The 19,294-nt window shown below is 37.5% G+C and overlaps 2 protein-coding genes across 2 annotated transcripts; one reads left to right on the top strand and one right to left on the bottom strand.

The window, feature by feature from the left end:
- Positions 1-3,005: 3,005 nt before the first annotated feature.
- On the bottom strand, positions 3,006-3,833 carry LOC132548001 (anti-sigma-I factor RsgI-like). The gene has a single exon (XM_060211815.1). The coding sequence runs from the start codon at positions 3,831-3,833 to the stop codon at positions 3,006-3,008; it is 828 nt and encodes a 275-aa protein (XP_060067798.1).
- Positions 3,834-4,713: 880 nt separating this feature from the next.
- Positions 4,714-18,212, top strand: LOC132547976 (uncharacterized). The gene is made up of 9 exons (XM_060211792.1): positions 4,714-5,039; positions 10,570-10,767; positions 11,329-11,447; positions 12,254-12,398; positions 13,238-13,336; positions 13,669-13,875; positions 14,724-14,987; positions 16,075-16,162; positions 17,212-18,212. The coding sequence occupies exons 1-9, from the start codon at positions 4,967-4,969 to the stop codon at positions 17,735-17,737; spliced, it is 1,719 nt and encodes a 572-aa protein (XP_060067775.1). The 5' UTR covers positions 4,714-4,966; the 3' UTR covers positions 17,738-18,212.
- Positions 18,213-19,294: the final 1,082 nt, after the last annotated feature.

The raw sequence follows: 19,294 nt of genomic DNA, 5'->3' as shown, positions 1-19,294 counted from the left end.
AACATGCCTATCACCGTTTAAAGATTGAATAAGGCAAAATCAGAGCGTGTCTGTGTAACAGTGTCTGTTTTAAAAAAGACCAGCTATCCTTGTGATTGTAAAATATTGTTTTCAAAGTTACAGGCATCTATTTCAGTAAGAGAATTATACCAAACTATCAAATAATGTTGTCGTACCCGACACTCATCAACGAAGTGTATAGGAGTAAAGGAGAGATCGGAAAATAAGGGCTACATGCATTTTTTATGTATTTGCAAATGTTCTATGATGAGCAAGAGTAAGCATGCGAACATGTAAGTAGTTAAAATACCTCTTACGTCATAAGTCTCGGTCATAAATGTTGAATAAACCGAATGAAAAATAAAGGCCGATATTTTTTATTATATTTTCAGGAGATACGATTTGTAGTTGAGGAAGCAAGTCATTGATAAGCTATCGATGAAGAAGTAGAGGGTGATACCCTGACACATCAGTGGTAAACTCATGTCGATCCAAGGCCTTACTACCTCTCCCATCCATAGCTCTCCCATGTTGATTCACAGTCTGACCACCCCTCCAATTCTTGGTGCTTCCATGTCAATATGTAGCCTTACGGGCCCCCATTCTCGGTGCTTCCATGTCAATATGTAGCCTTATGAGCCCCCATTCTCGGTGCTTCCATGTCACTTTGTAGCCTTACGGGCCCCAATTCTCGGTGCTTCCATGTCAATATGTAGCCTTACGGGCCCCCATTCTTGGTGCTTCCATGTCACTTTGTAGCCTTACGGGCCCCAATTCTTGGTGCTTCAATGTCAATATGTAGCCTTACGGGCCCACATTCTTGGTGCTTCCATGTCACTTTGTAGCCTTACGGGCCCCCATTCTTGGTGCTTCCATGTCAATATGTAGCCTTACGGGCCCCCAATACTTGGTGCTTTCATGTCAATATGTAGCCTTACCACCCCCAATACTTAGTACTTCCATGTCAATATGTAGCCTTACGGGCCCCCAATACTTGGTGCTTTCATGTCAATATGTAGCCTTACCACCCCCAATACTTGGTACTTCCATGTCAATATGTAGCCTTACGGGCCCCCAATACTTGGTGCTTTCATGTCAATATGTAGCCTTACCACCCCCAATACTTGGTACTTCCATGTCAATATGTAGCCTTACGGGCCCCCAATACTTGGTGCTTTCATGTCAATATGTAGCCTTACCACCCCCAATACTTGGTACTTCCATGTCAATATGTAGCCTTACGGGCCCCCAATACTTGGTGCTTTCATGTCAATATGTAGCCTTACCACCCCCAATACTTGGTACTTCCATGTCAATATGTAGCCTTACGGGCCCCCAATACTTGGTGCTTTCATGTCAATATGTAGCCTTACCACCCCCAATACTTGGTACTTCCATGTCAATATGTAGCCTTACGGGCCCCCATTCTTGGTGCTTCCATGTCAATATGTAGCCTTACGGGCCCCCATTCTTGGTGTTTCCATGACAATATGTAGCCTTACGGGCCCCCATTCTTGGTACTTCCATGTCAATATGTAGCCTTACGGGCCCCCAATACTTGGTGCTTTCATGTCAATATGTAGCCTTACCACCCCCAATACTTGGTACTTCCATGTCAATATGTAGCCTTACGGGCCCCCAATACTTGGTGTTTTCATGTCAATATGTAGCCTTACCACCCCCAATACTTGGTACTTCCATGTCAATATGTAGCCTTACGGGCCCCCAATACTTGGTGCTTTCATGTCAATATGTAGCCTTACCACCCCCAATACTTGGTACTTCCATGTCAATATGTAGCCTTACGGGCCCCCAATACTTGGTGCTTTCATGTCAATATGTAGCCTTACCACCCCCAATACTTGGTACTTCCATGTCAATATGTAGCCTTACGGGCCCCCAATACTTGGTGCTTTCATGTCAATATGTAGCCTTACCACCCCCAATACTTGGTACTTCCATGTCAATATGTAGCCTTACGGGCCCCCAATACTTGGTGCTTTCATGTCAATATGTAGCCTTACCACCCCCAATACTTGGTACTTCCATGTCAATATGTAGCCTTACGGGCCCCCATTCTTGGTACTTCCATGTCAATATGTAGCCTTACGGGCCCCCATTCTTGGTGTTTCCATGACAATATGTAGCCTTACGGGCCCCCATTCTTGGTACTTCCATGTCAATATGTAGCCTTACGGGCCCCCAATACTTGGTGCTTTCATGTCAATATGTAGCCTTACCACCCCCAATACTTGGTACTTCCATGTCAATATGTAGCCTTACGGGCCCCCAATACTTGGTGTTTTCATGTCAATATGTAGCCTTACCACCCCCAATACTTGGTACTTCCATGTCAATATGTAGCCTTACGGGCCCCCAATACTTGGTGCTTTCATGTCAATATGTAGCCTTACCACCCCCAATACTTGGTACTTCCATGTCAATATGAAGCCTTACGGGCCCCCATTCTTGGTACTTCCATGTCAATATGTAGCCTTATGGGCCCCCATTCTTGGTGTTTCCATGACAATATGTAGCCTTACGGGCCCCCATTCTTGGTACTTCCATGTCAATATGTAGCCTTACGGGCCCCCATTCTTGGTGCTTCCATGTCAATATGTAGCCTTATGAGCCCCCATTCTTGGTGTTTCCATGACAATATGTAGCCTTACGGGCCCCCATTCTTGGTACTTCCATGTCAATATATAGCCATATGAGCCCCCATTCTTGGTGTTTCCATGACAATATATAGCCTTACGGGCCCCCATTCTTGGTGCTTCCACGTCAATATGTAGCCTTACGGGCCCCAGTACTTGGTGCTTCCATGTCAATATGTAGCCTTACGGGCCCCCATTCTTGGTGCTCACACGTCAATACGCAGCCTTTCCGCCGCTCCTATCCATGGTTCTCCTATGAAGATTCGAAGCCTTACTGCCTCTTCAATTTGTAGTGCTCCAATGTAAATACGCAGTCTCACTGCCCCTCCCATCCATAGTGTTCCCATATCAATCCACAGCCGCACTACCCCTCCCATCCATAGTGTTCCCATTTCGATCCACAGCCTCACTGGCCCTCCCATTTCGATCCACAGCCTCACTGCCCCTCCCATTTCGATCCACAGCCCCACTGCCCCTCCCATTTCGATCCACAGCCTCACTGCCCCTCCCATTTCGATCCACAGCCTCACTGCCCCTCCCATTTCGATCCACAGCCTCACTGCCCCTCCCATTTAGATCCACAGCCCCACTATCCCTCCCATCCATAGTGTCCCAATTTCGATCCACAGCCTCACTGCCCCTCCCATCCATAGTGTCCCAATTTCGATCCACAGCCTCACTGCCCCTCCCATTTCGATCCACAGCCTCACTGCCCATCCCATGTCGATCCACAGCCTCACTGCTCCTCCCCTGTCGATCCACAGCCTCACTGCCCATCCCATCCATAGTGTTCCGATTTCGATCCACAGCCTCACTATCCCTCCCATCCATAGTGTCCCCATGTCGATCCACAGCCTCACTGCCCCTCCCATGTCGATCCACATCCTCACTGCCCATCCCATCCATAGTGTTCCGATTTCGATCCACAGCCTCACTGCCCCTCCCATCCATGGTGTCCGCATGTCGATCCACAGCCTCACTGCCCCTCCCATCCATAGTGTTCCCATTTCGATCCACAGCCTCACTGCCCCTCCCATCCATAGTGTCCCCATTTCGATCCACAGCCTCACTGCCCCTTCCATCCATAGTGTTCCCATTTCGATCCACAGCCTCACTGCCCCTCCCATCCATAGTGTTCCCATTTCGATCCACAGCCTCACTGCCCCTCCCATCCATAGTGTTCCATATCGATCCACAGCCTTACGAACAGGTGGTTCCCTTTTCACTATGTTTTATCATCAGACATCTGTAAATTTAAGTCTCCACGCTTTCGAATGTTTCCTTGTTCAATAGAGATTACAACCCAAAACAGAAAACAGATCTTTTCTTTGATATGTAAACATTACTTGTAGCAAAATTAGAAATCCTTTTTATATATATATATATATATATATATATATATTGTAGAGAGAGAGCATTGCACATATTACCTTCTATAAACATACAATAGAAAGACCCATGTGCATCCATTCACAAGAAACTAGAACAAAAGCGATATTGCGTTGAAAGGTAGAAATTAATAAAACCGTTAAAGATAAGGATGACAGTAGCACAACTGACAGCGGCTGTTAAAAAGATGATATATGGATATGAAATTTAATAAACAAATAAAATATAAGATATGTAAAATGGAAATGAAAAATAACTATTTATCGTAATATCTATATTTTGTTATAGTAGTAATACTGCGTCCGGGAGATACAGTAGACTTCACAAATTTCGTTCGGCGATTGAATATTGAAAATACTCCGATCGATTATATATATTAATTAATTTCAATGGTATTTTAGCTTTTTTAGTTTGTTTTGTTTTGTCCAGTGAGGTGACTTTTCAGACACAACATTTATTTACATATATTTTTTAAACATGTTAAACTACAATGAATGAGGTGTAAAATATAAGAGATAATGTATACACATACAACTTCGTAAAACATACACACGTAAATACGAAGCAGTTGATGAATTAGAGGACACTGGTGTGATTGACTTGTCACCGAAACACGGAGACCTAGTGTGCAGCTGGTATGTGTATCTATATATATAATGCGTCACAGCACAAACATTCCAACTTAACATCGCTCTCCAACTTCACATTAAGTATTTCACTTCTTCCTTTTGCACTTGAAATTCTGGTATAATAAACAATTCACGGTGGTGGTGTTGCGGTAGTGGGAAACACTTGTACGTAATATACTTTCAACGTGTGTGCAGGGCAACCTCCGAGCAGGCGCATACCATGTACCGCGAGTAGTATTGATTGAGGCAAAACAGCAGTAGTATCTATTGAGGGATCTACTCACCAAAAACATGGAGGATTCATCATCGTCTAGTGTGGTTCTCGCCATTTGGATTTTAATATGCTGTACGAACGCCAATGCCGGTAAGATAGTTTGCTCAATTATGTTGTCAAGTTTGGTATAACCACAAAATGTATTTAACATTAAAATACTAACTTGTCCATGAGCCCGCACAGATAATATGATAAAGTATATAGCTAATGTGTACACTTAACAGCCTAGTCATCTTTACACAGCTGTAGCCTATCATCCCACGCCTTAATAACGTCTAATAATAGACAACCTGTTCAGAGGTCAAAGGTTATCAATTAAAAAGCGTGGCAATTAGTACTAATGCGATGTATTAGATGCATAATGCCTATAAAAAAACTTGTTGAACGTCACGGAGTTAACCATTGGAAAACCACGCAATACATGGTGTTTTAAAAGCAAGTCTTCAAAACATGCAAAAGCTGAAACATGTGAGCTAGTGTATGTATGTGAAATGTATGAAATAGCGGGAACAACCTGAGCGTAGGCTCAAAGATGCCGAACAGTTGCAATACAGAACTTTATTTTTAGAAATATACCCACTGGTAGCAAAGAATTAAATACTACGCTATGTTAGACCCGGCAATCACTATGTATTCAGAATACTTCACTTTCATGTGGAATTGTGGACTGTCTTAAAACTCCTATTTTGCTGCTTATTTCCATTCGTCTACCGAATAGCTCTCGCTAAGGTGCGTGGCAACAGGTTTTATACATATGTAAAAGCTAGTTTGAACTTGGTAAAATGGCACGTGTAACAGAATATTCTAAAAATAAACTTTGAATGAAGCGAGAACGTGAATGACGTGCGGAAATGAACAAGATTTGTGAAAATACTGTTAATCACAAGAGTATGGCATTGGTTTATGTAAGTAAATGTAGTATTATTCTTACACATGTAAGTGAAGTATTGAAATGTAAACAGATGGATGTGAAATATATATACGTGTTTTGTAATAAACAAATGAATGTATTATTGATATAAGTGGGCACAGTATTGATATAAACAGATATACATCTATGTGTAACATTGATAGACACATTATTTGTTTCCATTTTTGTATGAATACAAACAGACGTGTTTGATAAGTAAACAGGAGTGTGTAATAATAATATCAAATGTGCGTACATGTACACTTTTTCTGGTTGCCGCGTTTCTTGCTCTGTGAACAGCCAGGTTGATTCTATAAGACGGGTCTCCTTGTAGTAGTTGGTGGTTACCACACAGAACAATGTACGAAAGGCCCGTCGTCGTTAGTCATTACGAATTTTAAAAAAGCCTGTCTTTTCCTCCGTTTACCGGGAAAAATCACGAACAGACAAGAATAAGGAACAACGCACTTCGGGTTTTCATCCGAAGGTACGAAGAACAAGTCATTTTTTTAACAGTGTATATTTTATTTCAACATCCTACTCTACTGAGCTGTCGCGGGCAGCATCCACGTCGTCCACAATAGTTGCGTCAAAATGTTTGTATAATAGAATGAGATAAATAGTTACACTGATGAAAATAGTAACACAAATCAGTAGTATTGAATTTAAAGATCACCACCATTTTAAAATTAGATCATGGCGACAATTCATATATAAATCTGATAAAAATGAAAATATGTTGACAGCTCAAGAAGTTACATTAGGAAGTCGTGCACTAGAGATAACTAATACAAAAAATGATACGTATCCTAAATGCACCACGGTATAATAACAACAAAAAGGAACTATGGTTTTGACACCAACTTTTTATTAAACAACCTTCGGAAATTCGTCGGTGTGTTTTGATGTCAACTACGCAAAACTTAAAGAAAACCAAACGCCATCACATTATTGTATTATAATTAATGATACACGCAGAACAAATATTTAATGCTTTGGAAAGTGTTGTATAATTGAGTATTTCATTGTGTAATTTGTAACTACTTTATTTAAACGTATTAATATTTATTCGTTCTTTGTACTCCAAAGGCATGTTGATTTAAAACACGAGTCTCCAACACTTATCACTTTACACCACATCATAGAGTTCGTCTTGAAATATGAACCCATTATAATTAAGAGTTACAGGAATTTCAACTTATACGTCTTTAACTACTCTTAGCATATGAGAACTGTCCTATGCTGATACAGAGGGCGACAGCGCACAAAATACAGTGTGAGATCATAAATTACATGCTGTACATATTGCATGTGTTTAAAACAGGAACCGGAAATGCCAGGTCAAACGGTGCAGCATTGGCTGAATGACGTTTCTTCCTGTTGTGCTGAATCTGTAGATTTCTGTCACGTAAAATACGTAAAAATAACATTCACATTTCAAAATTACAAAAAGAGAGAGAGAGAGAAAAAAAAAGAAAACATTCGAATGAAAAGACCAAATTGTCTAGATAAACTAAACACAATGAAACATTGCTTCTATGAGTATTGACATAGTTAAAGGACGTGTTAGGTCTGGATCAACACGTGATCAACATAAATAAACATCGTGTTATATAAATATAGGCCAGCAGTGATACGTACCAAACGGCATGACTCCCATTCAGGAATCTCCGAACACATACTGCAATAGTTCAGCCGGATATAAAATCCAAGATAATAACAGATAACCTGTATCACTGAAATAACTACAATCATTGATTGTACTTGGCACACGTTTAGAGTGTGTTTTTACTAGAATTAGGAACTGCATTTTAAGTACAAAAATGTAGTGTAATAATGTCAACTGGTGCAATCAAAAAGTAAAACAAAACAAAAAAAAAGTAAAAAAAAAAGTCTAAAGACATGCAGGTGTACTACATATAATTAATTCTTGTTTTGTTTTATCTTTTTGTCTGAATGATGGTGGTTTCAATATTGTATTAAAACTATATATATGCGGGCTATGAATATGAAAGTACCAACATAAGACAAAAAAATATTTAAAATGGCCCACCTTACAATACTTATCGTATTTCATGCCCTTATCATATAAAAACAGCTTTTAGAACAGTATAATGCTAGTCACATCTTCGTGTGTCTAGCTGCTTCTTCCTATACATTGTTTGTGTAGGAGTCAGGATCGCTTATTGTATCAAGAAAACGCGAAATGTGTGGATCTCATTTACTTATTAATCTTCTTACATGTATACATATCAGATATCAGTCTCGTCTAGGGATTGAAGCAATCGTTCTCGCTGTTCAATTACTTTTCTTCATGCATGTGCAAATTATTAAGTCTGAAACACTTAAAGTACTTATCGTATGAACGATCTTGTGCATACGTTATACCTCCTCCCTATCTTAATTATAAGTCACATCTATTAGAGAGATTCCTAATCAGATGAAAAGTGAGAACGTGTTTTAATTTCTGACAAATTATGAACATGATTTATCCACACTGCATGTGCCATACGTGTATGTAGGCAGCAGAACCCGGAAATGTAAGGTCAGAGAGTACACTCTCGGCTGAGTGGCAAAAACATCTCCGTAAACCGAATAGTCAGCATCCCAACATCACAAATTGGTTAACATATATTGTACAATGCGATAAGAAGTCCTTATCATTAACTTAATATATGCACACATTACAAAACATTCTTCTCGATACTCGTTCTAACGGTTAACAATATGTTGTCTGTTTAAGTACATATACACAAGCAAGTATCAATCTGTGATCAACACATACTGCAGAGGCGGTATGTACCAAATCGGATAACAAGTTAAATCTCCACGTCCTGGAGTCTTATAAAACTCAGAAATTAACGGAGGCAGCTTTTCAAAATGCAGGTGTATTATAAGAATTTAAAGAGGACAGAACTATCAACATTAAAGACACGGTTGTACAAATATGCCTGTTCCTACAGCTATCAACAATTTATGGTATCTGTAGATATAAATTAATACCATGAATATGTTACGCATAAATCGCGTTACCGCTTAAAACTCGTTAAAATGTTTATCACTAATTTTCGGGGATGGATTATCATGATTACATGTGCATGTATTATGTTATTCACATAATTGTATTTATCATATATAGCGGTTAATCTCGCGATACTCTCGACCAGGTACAGGGATAAACATTTCGTCTTCTCTAAGGTCATGATGATAACGAGGTCGTTGTTTTATGGGATGGGAGGTATCAAAATAACCAAAGAATATCAACATTTAAAAACATTAAAGAATAAATAAATAAATAAATAAATAAAAATAAGAAAAAAACAAATGAAAGATACCCTATAAAGGTAGAATAACAAGCCTTCAGTAGAGAAAATTTCCATTTAGTTTTATTTCACAAAATATTTAACAATACAAATGTTTTCCCGTCTTTAACTACTGAAATCGCTCATTACAAACTGATATTGTGCGGGATTGTTCGTAACACTGATGTCGAAAGCGTTAATTGACGATCGATATCATTTCATTTTACTAACTTATATTTACAAAGTCTTAAGGAGCCTTTATATAAATGTAACGAATTGTGACCTCTTGTTTCACACTTCAGTGTGCCTGAGCGAAATAAAATCTATAAGAAACGTATTATTGACATTAATTCTAGACTGTGGGTCAATTATATCGGGAAACTGTCACCCCCTTAAACAAAGTTAAACAAGTTACCACCATATTACCCATTACCAAACCGATCGCCAATATGCTGCCCTGTATTATATTAGCGACACTTACTTATAGGCCTTAAGGGCTAGGATAATAAATTTACTGAATTGAGCATCGTCTGTTTCATGAACGGCACTCGCAATGTTAATCTGAGGTCAGTCCAAGTAAGGTCAGGCTTCCAAAATAAGTACTTGTGCACTGGCATGACTGTACAGCGAAACCAGCACGCATTCCATCCAGTATCTAAATGATACCATAGTTATAATAATAAAGCTTCACAGTAGTCTTTTTCAATCTGCACTTTGAAACCCGATGTTATTTTCTATCAGTATACGGCATCTATCTAGGAAATAGTGATATTTGAAGAAAAAAAAGTTATATAATCGGGAAATTATCATCATGCTGTCATACGTCGTAATTGTAAGAGGTTCCTGTTGGTAAGTATTGAGGTAAACAGATGATCTTTATGCGCATAGCCGATCGACATGGCCAATAGTTTTTTTATTATTTAACAACACAACATCACAGTAATTGAATTGAAATCTTAAATGGCATGCTTCAAAGTTCAGAACACTTTATTGCATAAATGTCAAATAACGTCATACATAACAATGATCGACTTAATAGCAAACATTATTTTTTGTTGTCTGTTTTTCACTTCTGTCCTTTATTTCGTGTCCATATACATAGGATTTCTATGTATTTGCTTCCTTGTAGGATAAAATACATACCTGATCATAGCAGCAAACGTTTCTAATCTCCAGTTATTGTATGTACTGTCGCTTTCTCTTAATGTTTTTTTTCTGCATAATAACAGTAAAGAAAAAATGATATTTCAATTTTCTATTACTAAACAATATTATAACTATAATTCAAATTGAGAGAAAAGCAAATCACCCGAATTACATCTTCATTATACATTATGTATGAACAAATATAATAATGGAGTCCGTTTCAGTTTTTTATTCTAACATTGAAATGTTGGTCTTTTATTAGCTAACATTGCTTCTAATGAACGGAAAGACTGGTACAACGCCCGCCGTCAATGTAAAGACCAGAAGTTGGTGGAGTTTGTCGATAAGGGGAAATCAATTCTCACAGTGGTTCAGAACCTCCATGTTGAAACACAGAATATGCCGCATGTATTGTGGACGGGAGGACAGGAGGTCTATTCGCCATGGATAAGAGCCGAAGGTAATGTACTTTATCACTGTATAATAGATTTATTATAGTATTAAATCATAGTTATCAAACATTTCCCGACCTTTCATTCCGAACCTTGTAGTACCGACCACAAATTGTCCAGGAAGTATCATGATAACAATTATAATTGTACCGGTAATATCATAGAATATATTGAATCATCTAAAAATATAGACACTATAAGTTTAGAAGTAGAATCGGATATTTTACAACAAACAACCTAATAATAGCAAACAGAGAGATGTCGCTGTTGGTTGCGTTGAAGGTTTACATTGAAGTAATCTGTTGATGTTTGAGAGCCTCATTTGTCCTTGATCTCCATTTCGGCTCGGTATATACAACAGACTCGGTCAACAGATTTCATGAGAGTTAAAAACAAGACTTTTTTACCTCTTCGATAAGCTTTTTGATCATTTTTTGGTTCTAATTAGTTTGTCGAGACCTCGAGGAAAAGATCGTCAAGTAGAAATTCTACCTTCCTGACGATGTCATCAGAATATTGTGTATTCGCTATTCCTGTTCTTTTCATCATGTAGAATGTAATATTTACAGGTTGTCAAATGACAGACGGACAAGATATTGGTACTGTAAAAGAAACGCACACTTTCCGAAACAATCATGCGGTGATGTGTGCAATGGCATGTTCTAGAGGCATGATGCTACGTCTTTATGTAAGTTTCCAGTCACTAGTCGTATTACGTATAGCGTTCAAATGTTATACATTTACTATGTGAATAGCAGTACGGAACGGAGAAGAGGAAAGTGTGTGTGCATGGGCGGTGGCGGTGGCGGCGGGGGGTTAGGGGGAGGGGTTGGAACATATATAGGGAAATTTAAATAATGAAGCTTATCATATAGCTTGGTGGAAAGAAAAGAAGTGATCGAGGAAAATTCAGTCTCTTATCAAATAAAAAAACAAGTCTTCCAAGTGAGGGCACAGTGTTGGGTTGGAAGATCCTACCACCAAATTCGACGGAGAATTGTCGACTTGAAATTCTATCATTATTTAGTCTTCTGTATATTTTGTCTTTGATTTGGACGTATTTCTCACGTAGTATGTTTCAGTATCAGTCTCGATCATGTATTTGTACCGCCATTCATTTTTCTGTGCAAGGAAAAAAAACTCACGATCCTGGTCGTTTGATGAATATAGGTGTTTGGTATCATAGTAAAGATACGTTCTTTTTTAGCAATGATCATGGTCGGTTGTTATTGATAAGACAAACGTATAGTAAAGTAACCTTGCAATTAACTTTGACGAATTCCGCATTACGACACGATTGCGGCGATGTACTATATTTATTGTACCCAATATTTGTTATTCCTAAGATAAAGAGTGTTTAATGTATAAGTCTGTTGATTTATAGACTCAATGGCATATTAATGACATATGCAATTGCTGATTAGAAATGCTTAATGCGTTTAGAATTGTTTCCTCGAAAATATAATGATATAATTGTACAAATTATTCTCACAGGGAGAAAAGTGTGAGTGCTTTTTTAAATATGGTATCCAGTTTGTATCATCAAATCACTGTAGCATGGCATGTCCAGGAAACGCATTGGAAAAATGTGGTGGACCACGGGCCTATACAACTTATACAACTAGAACCTTACAGCAAGGTAAATTCGAGATTCTACTTAATGTTATATATTCAATTACCTTCACATACCGGAACCTCCAGTAAATGATTTAAGAGTTTAGCGTTGGGTTCTCTTAATGAAATAAAAGTATTCACGATACGACGGAAACCCGCGTGGCAGTAATACATCATTATTGTAGCGTTCTACTAATCACTTCGGAGAAAGGTTTCTTTTCCATGTTGTGTTGGTGCTTTGCAATTGTAGTTTTAGTCGATATATTTAAATTCACGCAAACATACAAGTTGTGAGATTGAAACTAACGTTAAAACCTTGCGGTCATCACAATTGTAATAAAGAAAATCAATCAATGACATATGATTTGAGATATTGTGTATCAGCGTTGCAATTAATGCTGGACATGTATATATATAATAAAAAAAACATGTTACACTGCTGTTGGACGTTCATTACCCGAAGGTTTCCGTAACTTGCAAGCTACATGTAAATTCATTCTGAAATTATCAGACTTATGAAAATGATGAATTCCATTTATTATGCGACTAGTGCAAGCAACCTCCCCATGTAGATTTTGAAATTTCTATCGGTCATTTTGGATTTTTCTCAGCCGATTCTAAGCTTCAAAGTATAGACCTTTAGCATCACTGACGTGTCCTAGAACGCCGAAACAGCTGCATGTTTTATCCATTGTTTTTTCTACTGTATCTGATTTGGACATGATTTGTATATGAAATGTGCTATTCACTTTTGGGTCTTGTGCACAGTCATTGATGCAGTGTATAAACGTAGTGATATAGGTAATTTGAATATTTACTTTATATTTTTTAATTTTGATTTACCAAGTGTCTTAATTATTTTAGATACAAATCACACCTGTGCTGCCATAACATACATCAATGGAAACTGGACAGAACATGCAGTTGATTGCAATTTACAATTACCTTTTATATACAAGAAAGGTAAGTACATTGTATAACACTACAAATGCGATTTTTGTTTCAGGTTTTAGCGAGCTGTACATCATCTTAAGAAATAAACTTTATGTTACATTTATCTGTTGTTAGTCGGACCTCACTACATCACACAAACATCGAGGACTCCGAGAAAAAGGGATTGTCTTTGTGAGAAGAATAAACACAACGACAAATTGGCAATGGGGACATTTTTCAAGTGTTTATGATAGATATGTTGCTTTAATATATGTAGTCGACTATGATTTCCCAGTCGACATTTTATCAGAATTACGTACTTAAGTCATATAATGCATAGAATATCTTATTTCATTCAACAGAAAAAAATTTGCAAACGACGACGATAAACAAAACTAAGACATCTTGGTATAAAATGAGAGAATATATAGACAACTCGCCATATAGATTCTTCACGGATGTTGACGCACTGAATAACGGAAAACTGGATATTCCTACAAACGAAACATATTGGATATGCATGTTTAGAAACACGAGCATTAAGTGGAACGACAGCCCACCATTTGCTCGTAAGTATGACAAATTGATGAAAACGATTTCAACCTTGCTTTGAGAAATACGTTTTCAAATATATGAACTATATTTTGATATACAAACACAAAGAAGATATTTTTGTATTTGATGTTCGTTAGTTTGTAAGTGGTGCCTTTGTTGCATACATTGTCGATGAAGTATAACAAGCTTACCCTTCCGGAACACATGGTCTTATTATCCTATTTTTTCAGGAGTCTCCGCGTAAATCTTACTTTTGTTCATATTTTGCCATAGTTTCTTGGAATTTGAGTTTAAATTATGGTTATGTTGCCATGTGGGTGTATTTGGATGTGCTTTTTTCAAATAATTATTTTTTTTCATATCCTTTCCTCTTCCGAACTGAAAGTTATACAAATTGCTTCCTTCATAATTACAATTAAGAAATGGTCACTCTACAAACGAATGTTATACAAATGATACATAATGAAAAAAATGTCAGGTGTATGTATATGGCATTTCAATATAAAAACATTAAAATAACACCAAAGTGTATGTAACTGGGTCAACAAGATTTTATCATGCATTAAAGCAAAAATATCATCTAAGACCTATATACATAGAGACATAGAAAACAAAGAAGGTGAATTATAAGACCTTGTATTCTGAGAGGTTGTCCTTATTCGTCGACGATCGGCGGCACTGAAATAGTGATTAACAGAACCACAATAAACTTGATCAAATATGCGTGAAAGATGTATCTGATGTCTTCATTTACCACGGAAACTTCCATTACGATAAAGTCAGTATCGTCAGCCCTGCTGTTCAACTCTACGACTCTCATTTTATATGTAATAGCTTAGCATACCATTCTTTGTTGCATAAGATGGAGACGACACCGGTCAATGTGTTGCAATGGAAAATGAAACTAGTGTGAATTGGAAACTTACAAACAGAAGATGTGACGACAGTCTAAGATACGTGTGTGCCACATCAGAAGTGACGGCCACTCGCGGACCTATAGATGTTCAGTTCCCAACTACTACGAATTCGGCTCACACGGACGAAATACGCATCACCCCTGGAACAAATAATGTGACAAATGTCATTTCCACAGAGGTTCACAAACCCAAGGGAATACTAGGAATGAGTAAGTTCACCAAAACCTGCTACCACATTAAAATGTTCTTGTATTAAATAATGTTTGACTACGACTGATTGCTTAACAGTAACTAGGGCACCCAACAGATACATACTGAAATTCAACCTGTTAGATATAATGTACTTCAGCTGTCTTAAATGTTCAATGTTCATCATGCATCGTAGCCACACGGCATAATGGGATGGGTGGGCTAATTACCCCTTTGAAAGATAAAAGAAAAAATCTGCGAGGAAAATACAGAACTTCATAAAACGTATGGAGGTATAGAGAGGGAATTCGGATGACCTGATTGATTGTTTACCATGCAATCAACGCGAGCCTGTCTCAGATCCGGAAGGAGAAAACAAACTGAAGGGCACCTTTTCGTATCTTTTCTTTATTTTTTCGTATATCATTCTGTAACTTATGAATTCATCCAACAACCCTCAAGCATTTTTGAAAAGTTCCATTCACACTGTCGTGAAATGATCCAGTGACCTAAAATCTACTTTTGCTTGACATTTGAGCTCGATTTAATAACTGGTTGTTCCTCTTTTCCTTCTGATATTGTTGGCGTAATGGTTGATAAAATGAGAAATTATAAACATGTATTATCAAATAAATACACTTTTGGCACGAGCGGGCATTCCAAGGCCACGCCTATTGTGGTTGTGATATCATTCGGGACACTCAGACTAACCAAGATACAAAGCAAGTATCGTGGCGAACATCTTGGAAAATCATCGCGATTAGCTGCGTTAGGTGAAGGTCATCTCAATATGACCCCTTACCGGCAAGTTAAAATGTAGTTTAATCGGGTTTAGATAAAGATCTAAAACAAGGGGAGGTAACTCTGGCGTGATCTATTTCATGCTAGGAAATAAAGAACATACATGATGACATGCATACATAAAAAGAAATGATTGTTTATAAAAGCTGATAATAAGACAGTACCGTTTATATATCTTACATTTTTAAGTCTTTATATGCCAATTAATGTTACAATACCGCGCCGCTGACACTTAAAACAACAGGCTGATTTGTGAATGAACGTCCCTAGATATAATCTTCTGTATTATTTGTATTACATTTTCAGATGTACAACTGTATATTTATATAGTTATTGGAGTGGGATCCGCTGTGTTCGTCAGCTTTTTGTTTGGCTGTGGAATCATGATTCGGAAGTAAGTTTTTCCGTATTAACAAAAATATACTTTATGTGTAATATATGAACCAATCATGCGCCAGGTTTCCATTATTAGTGTTCATAGTGAATTCAAGTAATTTAACAACAGGAAGTATTACATTGTAACTTCAAAAAAACTTCGCTTTTCATTAATGCTGTATTGTGCTGTATGAGTTAATATAATATCTATATTTATAGTCCTATTTAGTTATAATCCGTCCCATTGTGATATTACTAATAACCAATTTTATTATACCGATGCAAACCGAAGATAGTTTAGCTAAAATATTATCACTGTCCATTTGATGGAAAAAGTGTCAAATGCACATTGTAAGCAAAGACAGTGTATTGGAATGTGTCATGTGCACATTGTCAGCACGTTGTCAAGTATACCGTCTCTAATGTAATTGGATCGTTCTCAGTTTGTCTGTCAGCATACTCTACCGCTATCGCGTGATTGACTCAAGAGGGCAACACAATTTTTACGCATCTAACCGGAAGTTAGGCAAACGGGGTTAATTGATTTAAGCAGTTACTTGTTAATAAGTAAATAAAGAAGAGGTGTATCAATATGTTATTGAAGTAGGGGCTGTAGAAATTCTGCGCAGCCGATTTGTGTTATTTATCTCGGAACTACTTCAGTGGTCTCCTAGGTTTATGCCCTTATACTGAGAGACCCTATCAGGCAAATACTTTTCCAAAGATTCGTTAATCTTACTCTTCTGTCTCTGATTAGAAATACGTGTTGAAAGATGTTTTTTACTCGGGCGTTTTATGTACAGCTTTTAGACCGAAAAAAAAACTGTTGTAACCTGGATGGAAAGTTTTAACAATATCACGGTTCAGAATATCAAAACAAACAAAAAAATTGACGTTTTTGAAGATTCATTTAATAAAGAAAACTAGCAAAGCACTCGTAAGTGATCTACGCCATACGTTTTTTGTATAGGCCTGCAGTATCGCGAAAATATGTAACCTTTATGTGATAGATCTTTATCTGTCTTTCATCCGAGACTAATTATGTAATCGATGAACGTTTTGTTCCAGATGCTTGAAAACAAAGCCAAAAAACAACAACGCAGAAGTTACGAAGACCAGCGTCGTGTCTACTTCCGAATGGATAGACACAAACAATAGCATTGGAGGTTACGAAGAGACCGACGACAGTGGTAACGACCCTGGAGAGGAACACATCTACAACGAAATCGTCGACGTGGACATCGATGTCATCAGAATAAATAACTACTCTGAACCTCTACCGCTCAAAGATCCTACCATTTCAACGTCACGGGACTACGCTACTCCATACGATGCTATCAAAATCAAAGCCGGTATTAAGAAAATGAAGAGAAAGCGCACAAAAAACTACAGCTCTGTTGGTCCAGTGTGTTCTGATAAAGCCAACAGCAGCTCAAGTGATACTAACAGAGGAAATGACGTCACACGGGACACAAACCCTTATGACGTATGTAATTTGGAAGTAAAACAGAAAGATTCCGCTATTGCTGCAATCGGCAATTCCCCATCAAATATTAAATTCGGCCAACAAAAGCCTGAATCCGTGTACTCATGAAAAAACTTTCGTCGGATAATAGAGTAAATTAAGCAATTGGCGTATAATTTTCATAATTGGTACTGTAATGATATTGGACTTGTTACAGTACATCAAGCTGAACACGGTTTGTGAAATAATTCTAACATTTCTGTGTGCAATGATTTTATCAAATGGTCTCTAAATGACAATGGCGTAATCTCACGTGATCAATCTCCACACGTGTGTCACACAGCAATACTTCGTTAATTCCGCGGAATACGTTTCAGTACTCCTGACTATGCTTCATTATATTTGCTTCTCTGTGATAGTTAAAGGTGCCAGACATCACCAAACTATGGCCTTTTAAATGCTTACCTATAGTTTACAACTGTGATAATCGTACAATGTATCAAATGTTATTGTTGAATATTTTTGTGCATCATTGGATATGTATCCATCGACTGCATTATAAATGGACGGTATACATTTTATAAAAAACAATTCAATTATTTTTTTTATGTCTAATATGTGTTTTTCATCGATACACGCGAATCCTTCCAGGAAAAAAAGAAGAAATGGAAGTCAAACAGAAGGCCTAATGTGCCTGTATTGCTCACTTGGTATTTGATGCTTTTAGCAGCTTCATAAAAAATTCACAACATCAGCATAAATACCTTGGTTACTGTGTACAGTATTTTTAAACTTGAATATTGGTCAATATAATTTTTGTCGAACTTTATTGCGCTTTATCTAAAGAATTTGTTAGCAAAATATTATGATCATTGACCATTTGCTTAATCAGACAGAATTCTAAACTTTCCACAATTTGACCTTTGTGACATTGAATATGTGTATAGGTAATCTCTTTCTGTATGCTTTTTCTCAGTCCCTTACAGCCAACCATCATTATTTCAGGCCTTTTGGTTATTTAGAAGCCGTTTGAAGGTGTTAACAAATTTGTATAGGGAGCAAGATGATATATGTTCGCAAACTTTGTTTAACCAGGATCATCACAATCAGATATAATGATTCCAGGCCTTTTGGTTAGCATGGTTACCGAAAAATTAATTTGAAGATTTTAACAAATTTTACCTCAGTTACAAACGTTGTTGGGCCTCAGAAACCTTCCAGCTTAACACCAGGGCCAGGTGAACTGAGCAATAAACATTCCGTCAGTCCGTAAAACAAAATGACTGGTGCAGACAATCGATAGAAGTAATGACATCAGCGAAGTAATACGGGATATACATAGATGGAACAAACTTTGATGTAATACAGAAGGACAAAATACACGGTGCAATAGAGAATACCTTTATACATACGCACTTATATATGTACAAACCATCAGGACATATGCATGTTGCGTCAACACGTAACAGTTAATTACAAACACTATGCGGCAACATGATCAAGTAAGGAAAACTATGAAAAACGTAAAGGCCAAAACATTGGCTATATTTTCATTAAGCAAGACTTAAACACACTGGACCTTCAACGTACATATACACGAGGACAGTATGCTACATTATCAACACAGAAAGACACAAATTTTCAATCATCATATCAATAGGATGAAATACATAACATGCAGTGTAC

Source organism: Ylistrum balloti, unplaced genomic scaffold, assembly GCF_031769215.1.
Source record: "Ylistrum balloti isolate Yb309-2 unplaced genomic scaffold, AGI_CSIRO_Ybal_v1 Utg369992, whole genome shotgun sequence".
NCBI lineage: Eukaryota > Metazoa > Mollusca > Bivalvia > Pectinida > Pectinidae > Ylistrum > Ylistrum balloti.
Note: the sequence above shows the minus strand (reverse complement) of the source record. Positions and strands in the feature narration are given on the sequence as shown.